Raw genomic sequence first — 23,487 nt, 5'->3', positions numbered from 1 at the left:
GTTAATTTACTAATAAAATATATTGTTTACATTTTTACTGCAGATAGTTATTTTTGAATACATGTAAAAATGCTTAAAAACACTAACTTGAGATTTATATGTGGTTTTAATAAAAAGAACATTAATGAATACAAAATAAAATTGCATATTTTATTACTATTTTAGATAGATAGATAGATAGATAGATAGATAGATAGATAGATAGATAGATAGATAGATAGATAGATAGATAGATTTTTCTTCGAATTATCCAAATATAGTCTCTTAGATGTGTATTTTTGCTGGGTTTACAGAATAAAACTTTAGCTTGGTAGTTTTACAGTAAAGAATTTCAGTTGTGCAATAAATCCACATCAGCCTGATGTCAAATAATAAACTTTGAGATATGATCAGATGGCATATGTTCATATGTCAACCTCCAGCAAGAGTCAGTCACAGTGGGAAGTTAAATTTCTAGTATCCTACAGATGAACACTGAGCCTCTCTGGTATTCTTCTCTTATCCGGTTCGTGTCCGGTTTCTTTTCTTTGCTCTCCAAACACAGAAGCTCTTTATAAGTCCATGTGCATGGGGACCCGGTGATTAAAATCCTCAGGCTGAGCATGTCTGGTAAGTGTTTTCTACATCTACCATATATGTAATAGGGGTAATTTATTGTGGTAATATGTCTAAGTGAGTTTATCACTGTCGTACACTCGAATGACACCATCACTGATGTCGCGCGACGTGTTTGCCCGCACCACCTACTTTGAGACATGGAAATAGTTGAAGCCAGTTATCGGTTGTGGATGAGTTTGTGTAACATAAATATTATTGCTGTGATGCGGGGTGTGTAGCCTATTATTAATGGTCTGACTTTACTAATTAATGCTTAAACACCCCCAAAGGCAACACCGATTGCGCCCTGAAAATTACTGAAATAAATTATTTATAAAAGAATAGCACCTCGCACGCTGTTCCTTTCTTCTTGATTTTACGCGTTCCTGCTCCGCGTCTCCTAACAACATCCCAGCGGAGGGTATGTCCGTGACAATACAGCTAAAAAGGTACACAAAGTAGTATTTTATTTTTTATAAATTATGCTTTTCATAAGTATGGAGGGTGCTCAAAATAAAGAAATTCTGTCAAGTGCCTTTCAAACGCGTTTTTCCATGTTCCCCTAATAAAATTATCAACTTTCTAAGTGGAAGAGCAACATTTTTTTAAAATGTTGACGTTGCTGGACTCACCCTATAACAGAATGAATGTACATGATGTGGCGTTGACGCACGCGTTACGCAAGCCCCGCCCCGTTTACCTGACATACGCGCACCTGGATCCACGACGCGGAAGTCCTGCTGAGATTGCTCCACTTTGACATCGCCGTGGTCAGCAGTTCTGCTTTGGGACAGTCGTTGTTGAAGTTTTAAACTCTTTTGGATATGAATTGACATGAATTTTAAGCGCAGTCGGTATGTCTTTCTGTTTCTTTACTGTCTCCGCTTTATAACGTTTGTTTACGTGATATTTACATAACTGGACACTCATAGTTTGGACAGATAGTGTTGTGCTATAATACTGATTAACCCTAAAATTACTCAAAATGACGCCCATAAAGCAACATGTATCGGATTCAATGGATTTTTATCTGTCATCAGGAGATGGATAATATGGTTTCTTAAATATTATATTCATGTTAAGGTTTATATTTGTTTGGAAAGAAAGTAAATAGCAAAGTGTGGTTACACTTTATTTTAAGGTGTCTTTCTTGTTACACTGTAATTATACATTTAAGTACTGAGTAATAAAGTAACTACTAAAGGGTCTGGTTTGGTTAGGGTTGTAATTATGCATAATTTATAGTTATTACTATAGTAACTCCATGTAACAATGACACTAAAATAAAATTTTACCCAAAGTGTTATTTGCTTTTCTCCAAATTTCTGTGACAACACTCCCCCATCTCACATGTAAGTCATTAAAATATATTTTCATTGACAAAAAAGTGTTTTAATAAAGAATATGCATCTAACTTTTGATTCACGTTACTTTGGCTTGCACATTATAAGGGGGAAACCTTATATATTATGATAAATCAAAATGATTTTTTTTCCGTCTGTCTGATGTTTGTAATATGATTAATACTTTTCCATTGGTTAAAAGTCCCAATTATCATTTGGAAAGTTTTACCCCAAGGCAGTGTTGTTGAAGTAATTAAATTCACAAAGTTACCTCTCATGTGAAGAATGATTTCCCAGCCACCTAAAAGGGGCTTAAATATCAAAGAAAACATTTATGTTGGATGTTCAGAACTGGAGTTCTTCAAACTTTTCCGTTCTCAAGCTATAGTGTTCAGAAGTGTTCAGCTTGCTGGCTGTACTCTGCAGTGTCATCTTTTGTTCCTCCCGTTCACAGGTTGGACAGGCGGTGATGTTTGGCACAGAGAGCGTGTCAGGTGAAGCTTTGTTTCCCAGTCTCTGATCTCCTCAGAAGAATGCCACTCTTCCGCAGGCTCACGCGCAGACGACTGCACCCATGGAAGCTCGCCATCGTGGCTTTAGTGTTCGTGACCTTCCTGTTTCTGATGCAGCGAGAGGTGGTCAGCCAGAACCCCCAGGACGAACCCTGGCTCAAAGGGATAGTGGAGAAACGGGATGGCGTTCTTGGGATGGTGATTGGGGCGGTGAATAACTTCCGGGACGCTATGCCAAAGATGCAGATCAAAGCTCCCGTGAGGCAGCAGGAGCGCGAGGGCAGTCCGGCCTGTCTGTCCGGATACTACACGACCGCTGAACTCCGACCGGTCCTGGAGAGGCCACCGCAAAACCCCAGCGCCCCAGGGGCTTCTGGGAAGGCTTTTCACACTGACAATCTGGGCTCGTCAGAGCAAAAGGAGAAGGAGAGAGGAGAGGAGAAGCACTGCTTTAACTTGTACGCCAGTGATCGGATCTCTCTGAGCAGAGACCTCGGCCCTGACACCAGACCTCCAGAGTACGTACCACCGTTTGTTTTCTTCAGTTATTACAGCAGCTTTTGATTGAGTGAGAGGTTAGTTAAAACTGTCACCCCCCTTTTTGAGAATGGACATTAAAATGCACTATTCAAACTTAAATGGTTGTAATTCAAGAATGCTTTGGAATATAGACCTAAGTTTGGTCTTGTTTTAAAGAAAACACTCAGCAGATTATTGCTGAAGTGAAAGCACTTAAAAATGTTAGGCTAAATCAAATATACAGTACTTAATATTTTTTCTTTTATATAAAATATATATTTTACAAAATATTTTTTACTATAAAATTACTATAAAATCAAAGCCATATATCTAACCAAGTTGTGTTCCAAATTTGAAGTTGATATCACAAAAATTGAGGTTCCCATGAGATTTTATTTAGGCGTCTTACCAAAAAAAGCCAGCGGGTGATATACTTTCCATTGAATTTAATTGTATGCATTCTGCTGCAACAAATTAATACATTTCTGTCCAAATATCACTTCTGTCACAAAATATGGAACCTTGAGACTCAGACCTTACTGACAATATGTGTTTTGTCAAGATTAGAAAAGGTTTTGATAAATTACGAAACATGATGATGCCCAAAAGGGGAGGGGCCAGATAAAATAATTTAGAGTACCGTTTCTATGGTAACGCAATGTCCAATTTCAAAGCGGGTTTCACAGGATGAATTCTGAGTTCGTAAGCTTTCAAATGATACCTAATTTATGATAACTACTAAAATATGTGATGTAATAAAAAAGGCGATAAAAAAATAATAATATATTTTAGAGGATAATATATATGTTATACTTTTTAGGGGATAATATTATTTTATATGTTTTTATTGACAAATACTAGATTATATGTTTTATTATGAACTTTTAGCATGAAAACCAAAGTTTCAATTGTTAAAAGTGGGTGCGTCTACTTTTTGTGACAAAGGTCAGAACTCCTGTTATGATGTAGATTTTTTTGAGGCGCACTCTTGTCATAAATGTATCTATTACTATTCCTACATAATTTGTAACAAAAACAGTGCTAAAATATCTATTTAGGAGTCTTAGACCTTTTCAACGATATATAGTTTGTCATGATTAAATTAGGTTTTAATAGTAATACAGTGAAGTAAAGTTAGGCGTCCCGTATACGGGACGGTGACTGGACAGGTCATATATTTGTATTGTCTGTCTCTTTCATATTTAAATATTCAGGGTTTCCACAGAAATATCAGGGAATTAAAAAAAAAAACATGGTCACTGACATTTATTGAGTGAATATAAATTTTTCGTCACCGTTAAATCAAAATTGACAACTTTTTTTTTTTTAATGGAACATTGCCGTATTTATTATAAATGTTTTTGTGTGCATATTTTTATTTATTTATTCATGTGCCCTTTATTTAATCAAAATAACTTCCCCTCCCTCTTGCAGCGACATCTCTTCTCTTCTATGATGACGTGTTTACTGGGGTGAGGGCGGGACAACCAACCTGTCAATCACAGGATATCTACCAATAGCAAACCAACACCATCCAATCAATTACGGATGACAAAATCAAGTCCCGCCCTACATTTTTTCTAGTTCAGAAGCCGTTTCACTCGTCACAATAGGGAAGAAAAGACCACCGCAGCTTCAGTTTCATGCCGACTTTAATGATTTAATGGTTTAATCTGCTGGATATTGCGCTCATTCATGAAACATGAGAAAAACAGATGTGATTGAACCATTTTTGCATAAATTCTCACTCTCAGCTCAATTAAAGTATTTATGTAAGAATGGGATTCTGATTTATACAGAACCTTTTTTCATGTTTCATAAAAGCAGCTTGTGAATGCACATTGCAGTCTCTAGAAAAAAATCATCCAGCCATCGCCCACTGGAAAAGTCATGCAGAAGTGGAGATTCATTAGTCAAAAAGTGTGGGAATCCGTACTATTGTAAACGTTCAGCTGAAAGGAATAATATTTTAGAAAATAGTCATGTTGAAACTCTAGTGTACTCTACATTTTAGAGGGTCCTTGTGCAAAAATGAAACACAAAAGTGTGATCTGCTTTTTTTTTTTTTTATGTGCTGAACCTAAAACCGACAAAAAAATAACACGAGACCACCTTGTAAATTTGAAATGTTATAATTCCATTGCACTGTACAGTGCATACGTCTAAGACTTCTATTTAGCATTAAACTATTTTTTTTTTTTTTTTAATATCAAGCCATTTTTATGTGGCAGTTTTTTTTGTATACATTTGCTTTATATATATATATATATATATATATATATATATATATATATATATATATATATATATATATATATATATCATTGTACGAGTCACATGATCAGTTTAGTCACTTACAAATAGTGCAGAATCTAAAATATTTCTTATTTTTAATGTCATTGTGTTTCTTTGCTTGACATTTTTTCAAAATACTTTATACAAGAATGTTTATTTGCATAGACGAGCAGAATTGATTAGTCTGTCTGGATAATCAGTGGCTCTGTGAAACTACAGACTAGCTTTTCTCCTCAGACAAGTCATTTAAACATGTCTACGCAGATATTGCGACTAATTACAGACTGAGACCAAGATGAGCTTTTCTCTAATTAAACACGTTTGTTCTTGCCCTGGTATACACAGAACCAAGCCTGGAGTTCCTGTTGCTCATTGTTTTACAAAGTGTCACACAACACACAATTAGTCAACTGAAAAATAACAGACTATAGGACTGGTAGTAAAATAAAAATCTAGTTAAACAAATTAAAATATGCACCAATATAAAAATACATGAGTAATATCAGTTGCACTCTATTTGTAGACTAACAATGTACGTACCTAAGAAAGTACTGGTTAATATATAAGGTAACTACATGGGTTAAGGTTAAGTTTAGGTGTAGGTTCAGGGTTAGTTATTATTACTCAGTTATTGTAATTACTAAAATAAGTACATGGCATGTAAATATCTTAATAAAATGTTTTAACACATGTACAATAATTCTATGCCAAAACAAATCCTGAGATATAATGGAAATGAAATGTTGAATTAATTGAAATTGGCAGTTTAATCTGACTCACAGAAATGAATCAAACTTTCCTTTTCTCTTCTAAAGCTGGTTTTGCTACAATCGTAGATGTTATTTTAGTATAATTGAGATACTATTATAGTTTAGTTAATATATTGATGTTTTTTTTAAAGTTAGGTTTAATAATCTAGCTGTATGTTTTTGTCATTTTTATTAGTTAGATTTTTTAATATATAGACACTACAGGGGAAACTTGAAAAATTAGAATATCGTGCAAAAGTTCATTTATTTCAGTAATTCAACTTAAAAGGTGAAACTAATATATTATATAGACTCATTACATGCAAAGTGAGATATTTCAAGCCTTTATTTGTTATAATTTTGATGATTATGAAAACCTTTTCACAATATTCTAATTTTGAATTTGGGGTCATAAGCTGTACACCATAATCATCAAAATTATAACAAATAAAGGCTTGAAATATCTCACTTTGCATGTAATGAGTCTATATAATATATTAGTTTCACCTTTTAAGTTGAATTACTGAAATAAATGAAATTTTGCACGATGTTCAAATTTTTCGAGTTTCACCTGTATATAGTGTTTACTAATTTTTATTTCAGTTTTAGTTATTTTAGTATGCCTGGGTCTTTTTTTTATATATTTTATGTTCATGTTCATTTTATTTCAAGTAATGAAAGTGTTCTAGAAAAGGTTTTAGTTTTTCGGAAAATGAATGGCTAAACAGTCTTGACTATTGAGTAAAATGCCGCTCTTTCCGTCATACTTTCCCTTCTCAGATGCATCGAACAGACGTTCAGGCGCTGTCCACCCCTGCCGACCACAAGCGTGATCATCGTGTTCCACAATGAAGCGTGGAGTACGTTACTGCGGACCGTCTACAGCGTCCTGCACACCTCTCCGGCTCTGCTCCTCAAAGAGATCATCCTCGTGGACGACGCCAGCGCTGACGGTAACTCACCTCAAGCCTGTGGTCCCTCGAGACCATCGTGTGCTTTAATGGGCGTCCGGTTTCACTCAAGCAACCCGTTTTACTGAGCTCTTGTAGGCCTGCTGACACCTGGCCGCTTGTTACTACGGGAAGCAGAGCTGTTTGGGAATGTTCTCAGAGGAGTTTTGCTCAGTCAGTGAGGTATGGTGGGGGGGGGGGGGGGGGGGGGGGGGGGGAATCAGTGGACTCTTAAAAACCAGATCTGTGACAGGCGGACCAGAAGGAAGAAATGCAAAGAGGAAAATGAGCATTAGAGACTTCAGGAGACATATTTGACATTAGACCTCAAGTGGCTTAACTCAACACAGCAACAAAATCGCTTGGTAAAAAAAGAAGTGTCTTTAAAATCAAACCTTGCAATTTGTTGCAGCTTTCATTTTGGCAATATGCTAAATAACTGTTCTAATCTGAATTCAGTTTCTTGAGTTTTAGCAACTAAAACAAACACACAATGTTTATCTTCGCTGTGACTCGTGTTTAAAGGCATAGTTCATTCAAAAATGATAATTCTGTCATTAATTAGGCTACTCACCCTGATGTCGTTCCAATGACCTGAGACTTTTGTTCATCTTCGGAACAGAAATGAAGATATTTTTTATGAAATCTGAGGGATCTGTCCCTCCATTGACAGCTACCTACGCAACTAATACTTTGATGCATCAAAAAGTTCATAAAGAGATCATAAAAATAATCCATATGAATTGAGCGGTTTAGTCCAAATTTTCTGAAGTGACTCGATCGCTTTATATGATGAACACATTGAATTTAAGTTTTTATTCACATATAAACATTCATCAACAGACACGTCAGCTGTGGTAAACGGAAGCTCAAGCATGTTCACTTGACGTGTGAGAACCAATGAGGTTCATTCTCGCGTTACGCATCACTTTTGAGCTTCAGCAAGAACCAATGAGGTTCATTCTCGTGTTACGCATCACGTTTGAGCTTCAGTAAGAACCAATGAGGTTAATTCTCGTGTTACGCATCACGTTTGAGCTTCAGCAAGAACCAATGAGGTTCATTCTCGTGTTACGCATCACGTTTGAGCTTCAGCAAGAACCAATGAGGTTCATTCTCGTGTTACGCATCACGTTTGAGCTTCAGCAAGAACCAATGAGGTTCATTCTCGCGTTACGCATCACTTTTGAGCTTCAGCAAGAACCAATGAGGTTCATTCTCTCGTTACGCATCACGTTTGAGCTTCAGCAAGAACCAATGAGGTTCATTCTCGTGTTACGCATCACGTTTGAGCTTCAGCAAGAACCAATGAGGTTAATTCTCGTGTTACGCATCACGTTTGAGCTTCAGCAAGAACCAATGAGGTTCATTCTCTCGTTACGCATCACTTTTGAGCTTCAGCAAGAACCAATGAGGTTCATTCTCGTGTTACGCATCACGTTTGAGCTTCAGCAAGAACCAATGAGGTTAATTCTCGTGTTACGCATCACGTTTGAGCTTCAGCAAGAACCAATGAGGTTCATTCTCGTGTTACGCATCACGTTTGAGCTTCAGCAAGAACCAATGAGGTTCATTCTCGTGTTACGCATCACGTTTGAGCTTCAGTAAGAACCAATGAGGTTAATTCTCGTGTTACGCATCACGTTTGAGCTTCAGCAAGAACCAATGAGGTTCATTCTCGTGTTACGCATCACGTTTGAGCTTCAGCAAGAACCAATGAGGTTCATTCTCGTGTTACGCATCACGTTTGAGCTTCAGTAAGAACCAATGAGGTTAATTCTCGTGTTACGCATCACGTTTAAGCTTCAGCAAGAACCAATGAGGTTCATTCTCGTGTTACGCATCACGTTTGAGCTTCAGCAAGAACCAATGAGGTTCATTCTTTCGTTACGCATCACTTTTGAGCTTCAGCAAGAACCAATGAGGTTCATTCTCTCGTTACGCATCACGTTTGAGCTTCAGCAAGAACCAATGAGGTTCATTCTCTCGTTACGCATCACTTTTGAGCTTCAGCAAGAACCAATGAGGTTCATTCTCGCGTTACGCATCACTTTTGAGCTTCAGCAAGAACCAATGAGGTTCATTCTCTCGTTACGCATCACTTTTGAGCTTCAGCAAGAACCAATGAGGTTCATTCTCTCGTTACGCATCACTTTTGAGCTTCAGCAAGAACCAATGAGGTTCATTCTCTCGTTACGCATCACTTTTGAGCTTCAGCAAGAACCAATGAGGTTCATTCTCTCGTAACGCATCACGTTTGAGCTTCTGTAAGAACCAGTGAGGATTGTTCTTGCATGTCAAGCAGATTTGGGTTGAGCTTGTTTATTCAATTCAATTCAATTCAATTCAAATTTATTTGTATAGCGCTTTTCACAATACATATTGTTTCAAAGCAGCTTTACAGAAAATGCATGTTTATGTTCGCTGATCAATGTTAAATGTGAATAAAAGACATCTGTTCATCATATAAAGCAATTGAGTCTCATCAAAAACGGTGGACTAAACCGCTAAATTCATATGGATTAGTTTTACGATCTCTTTATAAACTTTTTGAAGCGTCAAAGTGGTAGTTGTGTAGCTTTCAATGGAGGGACAGAAATCTCTCAGATTTCATTAAAAAGATCTTCATTTGTGTTCTGAAGATGAACGAAAGTCTTACAAGATTGGAACAATATGAGAGGGAGTAATTAATGAATGGGTGAACTAACTAACCCTTTAATGTAGTCTGGTTTCTTTCACAGTGTGTAGTTTTGATCATGGTTTTTGAGGATGATGGCGTGACGTACAACATGTTAATGACACTTGACTAATTTTGACTGACTTGCAGATGAATTTACACCAAAATACCGTAGTGTTTGATTGGGCACCATTTTAACGGTGTTAAACACAAATAAATCAATTGCTTTCCTAAATATGCACAATTATACTGCTGTTCAAAAGTTTAGGGTTGGTAAGATTTTTGTAAAACAATTTCAAAAGAGGTCTCTTGTGGTCACCTCGGCTGAATTTATCTGATCAAAAATACAGTAATTAGTCTTCAGTGTCACATGATCCTTCAGAAATCATTCTAATATGCTGATTTGCTGCTCAATAAACATTTCTTATTATTATCAGGTTTATTATTATATGTTGAAAATATCACATTTTTATGGAAACCATGATACTTTTTTCAGGATTCTTTCATGAACAGAACGTTAGAAAGAACAGCATTGTTCCAAAATAGAATTCTTTTGTAACATTCTAAATGTCTTTACTGATACTTTTTTGATCAACTTAGTGCATCCTTGCTGAATAAAAGTATTGGTTTCTTTAAAAAAAATCGTACTGCCCCCCCCCCCCAGACTATTAGTCTATAATAGTTAGTTGCGTTTGGTTATTTGACCTTAGCATTGATTTTTACCCTGCTGAACAAACCTGCTATGCATTTTTGGGTTGAGAACCACTGCACTAGCACCTATCCGTTGCCCTGGTTGAGTCACGCAGGGACTGAGCTTTCTCTCTTGGCAGCCCGCCAACGTGAGGAATGAAAGCCAGGGAATTGGCTTTCAACTATTCTTTTACGCTCCCTCTTCTTTTAATTACACCCTCGGTCTCTCCTTCTCAAGCAGTTCCAGCTTCCGCTGAGAAAGACCAGTCTTCTGTGTGTTGACCCCCGCCCTCAGAGGCAGCCAAAACCTATAGGACGTCCCGCCGCGCTGCTGTGAATCATTTCAGCTGCTTTCAGCAGGCTTGTGTTTTACACCTTTACTCTTAAATGATACTGAAGAGGATAATACATATTATGTGATACCATAAATCATAATGTCTGTGTTGGGAAAGCTACTCTTAAACTGCAGCTTCCCAAGCAACTCATAACTCAAGGCTAAAGTGTTGTAAAAGACTAAGCCTGGTCTGGTGCAATGGTTTATGGGGGTTTTCTGTGCCATTAGGGTCACCAAAAAGAAATGCAAAAATGTTTGGTCTGATTTTGATTCAGTTTTTTATTTTTTATTTTATTTTATTGCGTAATTATAAATCAGTACACAGGAAATAATACAGAACAATGAACATGAACATGTGGGGATACAGAGAAAAGGAAAAATAAAAAATTGCAATTTATATAAAACAGTTTAGTGCTGTTAGTTTGTGCAGAAGTGATACACTTCTGTTTGACGTTACTGTGTGCATCACTATTTTTAGCTAGTTACTCCTCAGTTCTGTATAATATATAATATTATGCCAAAGTGCTGGTCAGTGGCTTTGCCCTGAGGACTGCTGGGAACTGCAGACTCATGAAAGGAGATATTTATGCTTAATGAATACGTACACACCCATATCTACTAGATTAAAGCTTGTGCTTTGTCCTGCTCTTTTGGTAAAAAGCTATTATTATATCTTTTATCCCAGCATACTGAATCTAAGACATATCCTGACAGAATAACCATATGTAACTATAAACGTACAATGACGTTTAACCAGTAACATTTAGAAGTTAAAAGAGCACAGACTGACATGATATAAATAAAACGACTCTGAAATCTGTTTCAAAAACTAGGAACTGCTTTCTAAGGGCGCTTCCAAACTGAAGAGACATATGCTTATGCTCTACGTATGCTTGATATTTTAATAAGCATATAAATACCTGAATAAGCATAATAGCGCTCACACACAAATTAAATGTAAACTACTGTTTAAAAGTTTGGATTTGGTACGATTTTTTTATGTTTTTGACAGTCTTTTATGCTCACCAAGGCTTCATTTATTTGATCAAAAATACATAAAAAAGCATTGCGATTCAAAATAATAGTTTTTAATATGAATTTATTTTAAAATGTAAGTTATTCCTGTGATGCAAAGCTGAATTTTCAGCATCATTACGCAGCTGCTCAAGAAAAAAAAAATTCTTATCATCAATGTTGAAAACAGCTGCTTTATATTTTTGTGGAAACTGACACTTTTTTCAGGATTCTTTGAGCGAATAGGACGTTTAAAACAACAGCATTTATTTTAAATAAAAATCTTTTGTAACATATATGTCTTTACTGTCAATTTTGATCAATTTAATAAATCCTGGCTGAATAACAGTATTCCTTTCTTTAAAAAGAAAATCTTAGCGGCCACAAAATATTAAGTTTTTATAACAAGCATTTCTCTCTTTTCATCTTCCCATCTGGATGCATTTTGTACTGAGCTTGTTGCAATGCATTCTGTGATTCCCTTCTCTCTGAAAGGATGCATGCCTTGAATTTTGCGTGAAGAAGTTTTAACTTTAACTTTAACTTTATTGTCCCCAGAGGGAAATTCTTTTCCACAGCACTGCACTTGTTTAACACACACAACATAACCAATATAATACAAATAGACATAATACATAATACAAAGAGAAGAGGGAAGGAGAAAAAAAACAAACAAAAACAGCAAGTAACACTCAGCAATGTCGGTTATTGTGGTACAGTATGTAATGGTTGCGGGAATCAGACTTCTTCCAAAGCGAGCCCTCCTGCACCTCAGAGTCCTGTACCTACGCCCTGAGGGCAGTGGGGCTAGAAACTCATTAAGTGGATGTGTGAAGTCCTGTTCTATTGAAATTGCAATGCGTGTGATAGCTCTGTTATTAAGAGTTGGAAGTCCTATAATTTTCGAAGCAATATTAGACACCTTTTTAAGTTTGGTCCGGTTTTTAACAGAAAGCATGTTGAAAAAACAGACAGAACAATACAATAAGATTGTACTATATAATGTACATTGTACCTAATAAGGACTATAATGCGTTAAGAGCTCGCTCAAGTACTGCGGAGCTAAACCATTTATTGCTTTGTAAGTAATCCGCAATATTTTAAAATGTATACAATGTTTAATAGGGAGCCAATGCAGTGTTGACAGAACCGGGCTAATATGGTCATACTTCCTGGTTCTGGTAAGAACTCGAGCTTATGCGTTTTGAACCAGCTGTAGTTTGTTTATTAAGCGTGCAGGGCACCCACCCAGTAGAGCATTACAATAATCTAGCCATGAACGCATGAACTAATTTTTCTGTATTTGTCAATGAGAGCATATGCATAACAATAGGATGCTGTGGTGAAGAGGGACTGACTATCAGCTCTTTTGTTTGAACTATTATTGATTGTAAAGCGCACAAAAACACATTGTTTTTACTCCTCTGTTTCTCCCAGAGCGACTAAAGGACGAACTGGACGAGTTTCTGAAACAGCTGCACATCGTTCGCGTGGTCCGCCAGCGTGAGCGAAAAGGCCTGATCACTGCCCGGCTCCTCGGGGCCTCCGTGGCCACAGGGGACACTCTCACCTTCCTGGATGCCCACTGTGAGTAGCCAAACTCTGGTGTGTGAAATCCCTGAGTTATATGAGCGACTTGGCATTTTAAAGAGTAAATCACTCCCACTCAAGTTGCTGGATTCACATTAATAGGGTTCGTCTCTTAATAAAAGCATACTCTTTATAACAAGCCTGTGGTCAGTTAGAGCGGCTCTGCGCTGGAAACAACCTGATGCTTTTTTAATTCCGTCTGAGTTTAGGCTTGTTAAACATTCATGATGTTATTTAGACCGTGTTTGCGTCCTCCGCTGGTGTGGCTGACTGGGATACGGTCGGGCCGAATGCAACAATTTGCTCAAATTGATGTAGAACACAGTCTTATTTATTCATATCGGCTGTGTTTATTCATCCGAGTGTTGTAAGTAAATACGTTCAAGTAAATGAGAGTAAGTGGGGATGGTTTAGCCTAAGGATTGGAAAGCACTCTATGCAAGTTTGCAAACTTAAAGAGCCCATATTACGCCCAAAGTCTTGATCTTTATTTTTGGGCTCTACTAGAATAGGTTTTCATGCTTGAATGTTCAAAAAACACATCACTTTCCCCATATTTTACTCTTCCCGCTCTGTTTAGTTCCTGTCTCCATAAAGCCCATCCTTCTCAAAAGCACAATGTGCTCTGATTGGTTGGCTGGATCAGTGTGTTGTGATTGGTCCATCGCTCTAGCGTGTTTCTGAAATGTCCCGCCCCTTACCATAACCGCAAGTTTCAACACACTAACTCAACCAACCACTTTATTCTGTGTATGCCTTTGCAGGGAATTATTTAAAGGGGTGGTTAGGTATGATTTCACTTTTCTAACTTTAGTTAGTGTGTAATGTTGCTGTTTGAGCATAAACAACATCTGCAAAGTTACAATGCTCAAAGTTCAAAGCAAATGAAGATATTTGCTTTTAAAGAAAAGGACTACAAGAGAAAGAGTTGTTGTAGTCGAGTACATTTGTGAATCAGCTCAAACTTTAGCATCCATCTTTTCACATGCAATAGAAAGTCACTCTGTGTGCATCTCACAACAGTTCCTATACGAGCGATTTATAGATTAGCAAGACAGAATATGCTAATTGTAGATAGTTAACTCCACATCAGCAACATAAATTCATCAACTAACCATTCAGAGACGTCCTGTTGCTTACGTTGTCACTTCTTCTTGAGTCTCTCCATCTTTGTCTGACTCCGTTTTAACAGTAAAGACAGAACAGTTTCTGTCATTTTAGTGTGTCTGCATGAGGTAATCGCAGCTGCTAACACACAAGAGCTCTTGAAACCCCGCCCTCTGCAGCAGCTCATTTGCATTTAAAGGGCCAGGCGCAAAACGGTGAGTTTTTGCAAACCCTCAAAATGTGACTTTAACATATAGCAACTTTAACATGCTATATAAAAATATCTGTGGGGTATTTTGTGCTAAAACTTCACACACACACTCTGGGGACATCAGATATTTATTTTACATCTTGTGAAAATGGCATTTTACCACCCCTTTAAATGAGGAATATTCCCGGAATAAAAACTGAAGACTACAATGGAGGCGTTTTTAGGGAGTTCAGAAACAATCACACTGATATAATATGGACTTTGTTCTTTGTAACTTCGTAGACCCGTTTCACACTCAAACAGCAACATTACAAGCTAAAGAAAGATGAAATTTAAAAAAGCATAATAGGTCCTCTTCTCAAGACGCTTCAGCTTTATCATGCTTCATTTGTTTAGGTGAATGTTTCCATGGATGGCTTGAGCCGCTGCTGGCCCGGATAGCGGAGAACTCCACTGCCGTAGTGAGTCCTGACATCACCACCATTGACCTGAACACATTTGAGTTCATGAAACCCTCACCGTACGGACAGCACCATAACCGGGGGAATTTCGACTGGGGCCTGTCCTTCGGCTGGGAAACCCTTCCAGATCATGAGAAACAGCGGCGCAAAGATGAGACATACCCAATTAAGTAAGGAAACGCTCAGCTTTCCAATAAAGTAGGGGTGTAACGGTTCTCGGTAAAAAAAAAAACGGTTCGGCACGCACTTGTACCGCGGCCCGTTCATCTCAAATCTGACGACGCATCTATAATATGGTTTGTTGAAAATAACAATGCGTACAACAGACAGACAGACAGAGTTAGGCTAATGTTTCTGAATGCGCGCACATGGAAAGCTTGCAAATATTGAGTTCTCGTATGTCAACATGGCCATCTTGGCGAGTATCCTAGCAAACATAGTAGGTTATGTCTTAAGTAAACGTAAACAGTAGAGAAAGACAGATGTGTCTTACATTATTCCATGTATTTTCTTAAAGGGACAGCAGCCTAATATTTCTGCTGTTTGTGTTTTTAATGTTAATCAAACAACTAAAGACAATGAAATCACCCACTGCTCTTGACTGAATTGCTTTTGTAACCTTAATAATGATGATTCTTTATTTGATTTCTACAGTGGAGATTATATGCAGTTGTTTTACCTTTTATTACTTTTTTCAATTTCTGTACCTATAAAAAATTACTGTTGGATACCTGAAAAACCTGAATATTCTGCTACCACAGAAACCGAATATTCTCGGGCCAGCAGCATGTGTCTAACTTTCAGTCTTAACCGTTTTATTTAATCAGAAACAGGGCTTTAAGTGTAAAATACCAAACTTGTCCTTAGTGACTTTGCTCTATTGTATTTATTTATTTGTATAGTGCTGTAGTTTGATTATTTGTTCTTATTTTCTTTATTTTGATTTGACAGTAGTCCTTTTTTCCCCTGATCATAGCACATACTGAACCGTGACCCTAAAACCGTCATACAAACCAAACCGTGAGTAGTTTGAACCATTACCCCCCTATAATAAAGGAATTGTTCAGCCAAAAATGAAAACTATTTTCTCATGCCATGATTTTCAAAATTCATAAGGTTTAGAACAACATGACTATTCCTAATGATTAAATTGATTTGATAATACTCAAACTGATAATTGTTTTCCACTAAATGCTTTTATTATCCACATACACACACACACACACACACACACACACACACACACACACACACACACACACACACACACACACACACACACACACACACACACACACACACACACAAAACTTTTTACACTGTAATCGCGTTTGTCCTCGCAGGACGCCAACGTTCGCAGGGGGATTGTTCTCCATTTCCAGAGATTACTTCTACCATGTAGGAAGCTATGATGAGGAGATGGAGATTTGGGGAGGAGAAAATATTGAAATGTCCTTCAGGGTGAGTCAAAATTCATGTTACACTCTCCTCGTTTATGAACATCTTTATGTCTTTCTTTGCACATACACACAACCGTTCAAAAGTTAAGAAATTATTAGTTTTATTCAGAAAGGACACATTTAATTGTTCAAAAGTGACAGTAAAGATTTACAATGTTACAAAAGATTTCTGTTTCAAATAAACTGCTCTTTTGAACTTTCTATTCATCAAAGAATCCTGAACAAATTTATCATGGTTTCCACAAAAGTATTAAGAAGCACAACTGTTTTCAACATCAATAATAAGACATTTTCATAATACTACAGTTTTTACTTTTTCTTTTCTTTTTTTATCAAATAAATGCAGCCTTGGAGAGCAAAATACCCCAAACATTTAAATGGTAGTGCATATTGATTGTCAACCTTGAATGAAGCAAAACCGATTTCTGCATTTGCAATGTAATGAATCAAACAGAGATTCACGGCAAAAAAAAAATTATATTACGTTTTGTCTGTTACTGTAATTGCTTGGTATCTAAATGTTCTTTAGTAATGTGAGAAATTACCATTAACTGTTAAATTAAGTAAAATATGTGTGCATGTAACTTAAATTTACATTAACCTACTTTTGTAGGGACTTTTGTGAACATTTAAGTGGTGATGCAAATGAATCATTGAGTCAGAATTTTGTTTTTGAATCAATTCATGGAAATGAATCAATTTTCAACTCTAATGGCATTTCTGCTTTAAAAGTTTAAATCAGTGACTATACAAAAGCAAGGATTGAGAAACTAGTTAAGCGACAGGTTACACTTTATTTCGATATTCAACTTTAGACATTCTACTAACTATAAGTAACTTTTCAACTACATGTCAACTAACTCTCATTAGAGTATTATTAGGCTGTAGTAGACAGTCAGTAGACTGGTAGGTTAGGGTTAGTGTTAGGGTTCGGGTTAGGAGAATAAGTTGACTTGTAGTTGCAAGATACTTATAGTCAGTAGAATGTCTGTTGGAGGAGCATCAAAATAAAGTTTTAGCAGATATTAAAGGGGTGGTAAAATTTTCACAAGATGTAAAATCAATCTCTGATGTCCCCAGAGTGTGTGTGTGAAGTTTTAGCACAAAATACCCCACAGATATTTTTATATAGCATGTTAAAGTTGTCACTTTTTGAGGGTTTGAGCACCGTTTTGTGCCTGGCCCTTTAAATGCAAATGAGCTGCTGCAGAGGGCGGGGTTTCAAGAGCTCGTGTGTGTGTGTGTGTGTGTGTGTGTGTGTGTGTGTGTGTGTGTGTGTGTGTGTGTGTGTGTGTGTGTGTGTGTGTGTGTGTTAGCAGCTGCGATTACCTCACGCACACACACTAACATGACAGAAACTGTTCTGTCTTTACTGTTAAAACAGAGTCAGACAAAGATGGAGAGACTCAAGAAGAAGTGACAACATGTAGAAGCAACACGACGTCTCTGAATGTTAGTTGATGAATTTATGTTGCTGATGTGGAGTTAACTATCTTCAATTAGCATATTCTGTCATGCTAATCTATAAATCGCTCGTATAGGAACTGTTGTGAGATGCACACAGAGTGAATTTCTATTGCATGTGAAAAGACGGATGCTAAAGTTTGAGCTGACTCACAAATGCGCTCGACTACAACAACTCTTCCTCTTCTCAACATGGACTGTGTTCCCGGGGGCGGGGCTTATGTACATTTTAGGGTTTCTGATGTCACTAACCCGTTGTGTAGTCCCTACCAGCCGTTTGTTGTAGTCCTTAAATTTCTTTAAAAGCAAATATCTTCCTTTGCTTTGAACTTTGAGCGTTGTAACTTTGCAGATGTTGTTTATGATCAAACAGCAACATTACACACTAACTAAAGTTAGAAAAGTGAAATAATAATCAACCACCCCTTTAAGTAGATAGTATACTAATACTCTAATGACAGTTAGTTGACATGTAGCTGCAAAGTTACTTATAGTTAGTAGAATGTCTAAAGTGGACTATCGAAATAAAGTGTTACCAAACGACAGTCTTTATTTAAAAATGTGTCCATGTGTGTGTATTGGCTAAAGCTCTTCTGTTTCCTCTCATTAATTGTCGCCAGTGGTGGAATGTAACGAAGTATTTGTACTTCGTTACTGTACTTAAGTAAATTTTTACGTATCTATACTTTACTTAAGTAAAAAAAATAATGCATACTTTTACTTTTACTCAAGTAAATTTTTCAGCAATTATCTGTACTTTGTACTCCACTACATTATTAAAATGCGTGTCGTTACATCCTTCCGAATCTCTTTCATAAAATGTTTTTGGTCGACTGACGTTTTGGCGTTGCTGGCCAATGCACGTTGAAACAGATCGGAGATCTGATTGGTCAAAGAACTCACGCGCTCAGCGCGCGTTTTGAAACAACACAACACATTGCTTGCATGTTTTAAGAGAAGCACTCACTTCCCTTGTCAAATTTAGTTTGGTGCTTATTTTTGTCTCATTCTAATGTGTTATACATTAGGGGTGTAACGGTATGTATTCGTACCGGACCGTTTCGGTATAGGACTTTCGGTGCGGTGCACATGAATGCAATCTTTCACGTGAATTAGGCTAGTTGTGTGCGGAACATATTCCGAGTTTCCACACGAACATTAAGTGTCGGAAGTCTCCGCGTTGCACTTGAGCGCGCACTGTACAACTGTACGGGCCGGGTTCGGACAAATATTTAGATATGTTCAGCTTCGGCTCGGTCACATCAGCGCGATAAGGCATTGAACATTTTACACTTAAAACAGCTTATTATGTAGGTAGCCAATGTGCCTGATGCTTTCACTTGATGCAAACGTTCGTTTTTGTGATTAAAATACATGCAAAATATGACCATAACATCTGTCTTCCTGTGTGCGGAAATTTGTTTATGTTGCTGTGACAACGAAACACGCGCCTGTGTTAAAAGCGCTTGTTGCTCCGTGCGCGCTGATGCGATCATCTGTTGACATTTCCAAATGCCTTTCAGTTGCTTAATAAAAGCAGGCTTTCCACACAAACAAACGTACGCGTGTCATTAGTATGAGGAACAAAAATGGGATTTTAACTGTCGGTTTCGGGTCGGGCTCGGACATAAATATCTTTATGCCTGTCGGGCATTTTTCTCTCTCTCTCCTCTCGCTAGCTAGTGTCATGGCCAATATTGGTTTGAGAGTATTTTATTTAGTGGAGAACTTTGCAGCAGTATTTTATTTATTATTCTTTTTTATTTATTATATTTAATTAAAAAGTGTGTTTAAAAAAAAGTTTATAGTAAACAACCAGCAGTTTAATGTTTTGCATTTCTTTCCCTTACTGTACCGAAAATGAACCGAACCGTGACTTTAAAACCGAGGTACGTACCGAACCGTGATTTTTGCATACCGTTACACCCCTATTATACATTATTAGCCTAATGCTTTTGGATTTTCTGTAATCAATGGAGTATAAGCCTCAAATGCAGTTTTAGCTACATTTTCCCCATGCAGGCCAATGTAAAGGACTAAAGCAACTGTTGTTGAGCAGAATAAACTGGTCATACAAATTTGATTAAAGTGTTCAGAATAACACTCACCTGTGTGCTTTTGAGGGGTTTTTTTTACTGCTCTTAATAGTATAGTAAAAATAAAATAAATTGTATGTCATAATTGGCTTAGCTTAATTAATATTTAATGAGTAATAAGTAAATAACCAGATTTTTACAGTGTGTCAGTATTGCAGAGAGCTTGCACAACAACCCTTTCCAGTACACAATAGAAATTGTTTGTGATTATTACAATTGAACAGCCCAGACATCGAGACAACTGATTGTACTTTTACTTAAAAAAATACTTTAAAGTAAATTTAAAAGTATGTACTTATGACTTTTACTTAAGTAAGATGTTGATGTAGTAATTGTACTTTTACTTAAGTATATATTTTGCAGGGTAATTGTACTTTTACTTAAGTACTAAACTTGAGTACTTCCTCCACCACTGATTGTCGCTCTGCTCTCGTCCCTCAGGTGTGGCAGTGCGGCGGACAGCTCGAGATCATCCCCTGTTCAGTCGTCGGTCACGTGTTTCGCACCAAGAGTCCGCACACCTTCCCCAAAGGCACGCAGGTGATCGCCCGCAACCAGGTGCGTCTGGCGGAGGTCTGGATGGATGACTTTAAAGAGATCTTCTACCGGAGGAACCAGCAGGCCGCTCAAATCGCCAAAGAGGTACAACTCCCAATATCCCTCATTATTGTAACGGCTCCAGTAAGACACTTTAAAGGTTTAATTGGAGCAACTGAATGGCATCAAGGCTAGTGTGTTGCTCCCAACATTTGGAGAGCTCTCCCAGTTCGATTCCCCATCTTCAGTTTTTCACATCTGACCTATAAAATAAAGGCTAACAGGTGAAACTAATTTTTTTTTTATATCATGCAAAAGTTAATTTATTTCATTTATTTATTTGATGATTATGGCTTACAGCTTATGAAAACCTTTTCACAATTTTCTAATTTTGAATTTGGGGTTATCATAAGCTGTACCTACACCATAATCATCAAAATTATAACAAATAAAGGCTTGAAATATCTCACTTTGCATGTAATGAGTCTATATAATATATTAGTTTCACCTTTTAAGTTGAATTACTGAAATAAATGAACTTTTGCATGATATTAAAAAAAAAAATGTCCCACCTGTATATGTATATTAATAATACATTAATAAATATGATTACTGCTTATTAATAGTTAGTAGGTAGTTGTTAAGTTCAGGTATTGGGTAGGATTATGGGATGTAGAATATGGTCATATAGAATAAGGCATTAATATGTGCTTTATAAGTACTAGCAAACAGACAATATCCTATAATATATATATAGCCTTTTTGAAAAAGTTTTGTTTTAAAAAGCTGTTAAAATAAATTATTGTATTCATATAAATATTTTATAGTTTAAATTTAATTTTCTTTTTAATGTTTTAAAAGTATTATTATAATAATGTATGCACATTTATTATTGAATTTATGTATCCTTTCAAATAAAGAAAAAAGGCTAATGATCAAAATAAATAATAATACAACTATAAATACAATTAAAAATGTAAATAATAAATACAACTTTTAATAATTAATTATTTTTAAGATAATTTTTTTATTTTATAATTAGCATTTTTATAAATTGAATTATTACAAATAAACATTTTATTTAATTAGAATGAAATTTTCATATTTTATAAATACCTTTATTTGATTTACCTAAATAATGAAACTGCCACAGTTGTGTTATACACATGTATTTCCTGCATTTGTTAGCTGGCATGGTGGAGTCATGAGTCATGAGACTAAAGGCCTTCTGCCAGGCTTTCGTTGTGCTGGTCTTCTGCAAACTAAACCACAGAAATCTCTCAACATTCCCAACGTGCGGCCGAGACCCGATTCATAACCGTAGACAGACAGCTTTAAAGTGGAGCCTCACACAGCTTTAATATGAGCCTCTTTCTGTAATGAAGCTACCATCTCTCTCTCTCTCTCTCTCTCTCTCTCTCTCTCTCTCTCTCTCTCTCTCTCTCTCTCTCTCTCCCTCTCCCTCTCCCTCTCTCTCTCTCTCCAGCGCACTTTTGGAGACGTCTCCAAGCGTGTAGATCTCCGGGAAAAGCTCCAGTGTAAGAGCTTTTCCTGGTATTTGAAGAACGTCTATCCGGAGGTCTTCATGCCCGATCTCAGTCCGCTGCAGTTTGGCGCGGTGAGTGTGTGTGTGTGTGTGTGTGTGTGTGTACAGTGGCTCTCTCGCTCTCTTTATTCATCTCCCTCTCTGGTGTTGTGTCTGCGGTTTCCCACCATGCAGCGGATCTCGGAGAAAGCCGTTCAGTAAAACCTTGTTTTAACAGCTTTCATGTTACGACACCGCAACCCGTTCCGTTTCCTCCTCTCCCTCCAGATAAAGAGCGTCGGGAAGGAGGCGTGTTTGGACGCGGGAGAGAGCAATGAAGGAGGGAAACCTCTCATCATGTACCCCTGCCACGGGATGGGAGGAAATCAGGTAACTGGAGCAGGAACAGTTTGTCCCGTAAATAACTCAAGTGAATAGAGGAAACCACATACTGGCCAAACCAATTTGTTTTTAAATGGTTATTAGAAATCTGGTACAAAATAATAACAATAATTTAAATCAGGAGAAAGTTATTTTCTGTTCTTTTTTTAGTTATATATTAGATTACATTAGGTTAAATCAGATGAAGCTCTTTTGAGTAAAAACAAAACTAAAAACTAAAATAGTCCATACAATTCAAGGACTATATTTTATTATATAATATTTAAAGTTAGGTGAAGGTGCTTTTTAGGTATTTTTTATTATTATTTTATTTAATTGTATTATTTAATTTAATTTATTTTTATTTTATTATTATTTGAAGGAACAGTAAAAAAAAAAAAAAAAAAGTAGTCCATACAATTCAATCATATATTTATTATATAATATTTTAAATGAGGTAAATATACTTTTGAGGCATTTTTATTTAGTTACCATACCATACAAATAGTGTACAGTAATTCATGTACTATATTCCAAGTTCTGAAGTCATGCGATGGCGTTTTGTGATGAACAGACTAAATGATGCTGTTATTCACTCAAAATCTTTTCCTGTGCCAGAGATCTCAAATGCCATTTGCCAATCGCTCATCAAAACTTGTGAGTCACTGTTTCTGAACACGAGCACAAACGATATTTGGGAGAGATTTCGCAAATATCATTTTAATTAGTTCCCTTGATATGTGTTCCAGAACCTCTCAGGAGTTTCCAGGCAAACATCTTTATCTATTTAATGACATGTTTTCTCGATGGTGAAGGTCATTTCTCTCCTCTGACCGTGCAGTATTTCGAGTACTCGACCCATCACGAGATCCGCCACAACATCCAGAAGGAGCTCTGTTTGCACGGGACGGATGGAGTCGTCACACTGGAGGAGTGCCAGTATAAAGGTCACGACACCATCACTGGACCTCAGCA

General features: G+C 36.8%; 1 protein-coding gene across 2 annotated transcripts in view; it reads left to right on the top strand.

Moving 5' to 3' along the window:
• The first annotated feature begins 513 nt into the window (after positions 1 to 513).
• The window catches only part of galnt3 (UDP-N-acetyl-alpha-D-galactosamine:polypeptide N-acetylgalactosaminyltransferase 3 (GalNAc-T3)), a 24,871-nt gene continuing 1,897 nt past the window's right edge, over positions 514 to 23,487 (top strand). The window contains exons 1-10 of one of the 2 annotated variants that reach the window (XM_079618859.1): positions 514 to 609; positions 2,395 to 2,970; positions 6,796 to 6,968; positions 13,118 to 13,267; positions 14,985 to 15,219; positions 16,393 to 16,510; positions 20,511 to 20,711; positions 22,093 to 22,224; positions 22,420 to 22,521; positions 23,354 to 23,487. The exon at positions 23,354 to 23,487 is cut by the window's right edge and continues 19 nt beyond it. In XM_079618859.1, coding sequence (XP_079474985.1) covers positions 2,474 to 2,970; positions 6,796 to 6,968; positions 13,118 to 13,267; positions 14,985 to 15,219; positions 16,393 to 16,510; positions 20,511 to 20,711; positions 22,093 to 22,224; positions 22,420 to 22,521; positions 23,354 to 23,487 — 1,742 coding nt within the window. In that variant the 5' untranslated portion in view covers positions 514 to 609; positions 2,395 to 2,473. Of the gene's footprint in view, positions 610 to 1,327; positions 1,452 to 2,394; positions 2,971 to 6,795; positions 6,969 to 13,117; positions 13,268 to 14,984; positions 15,220 to 16,392; positions 16,511 to 20,510; positions 20,712 to 22,092; positions 22,225 to 22,419; positions 22,522 to 23,353 lie in introns of those variants that run through there. The other variant, XM_079618858.1, reaches the window with a different exon arrangement.

Source organism: Phoxinus phoxinus (assembly GCF_949152265.1).
Source record: "Phoxinus phoxinus genome assembly, chromosome: 7".
Taxonomy (NCBI): Eukaryota; Metazoa; Chordata; class Actinopteri; order Cypriniformes; family Leuciscidae; genus Phoxinus; species Phoxinus phoxinus.
Note: the sequence above shows the minus strand (reverse complement) of the source record. Positions and strands in the feature narration are given on the sequence as shown.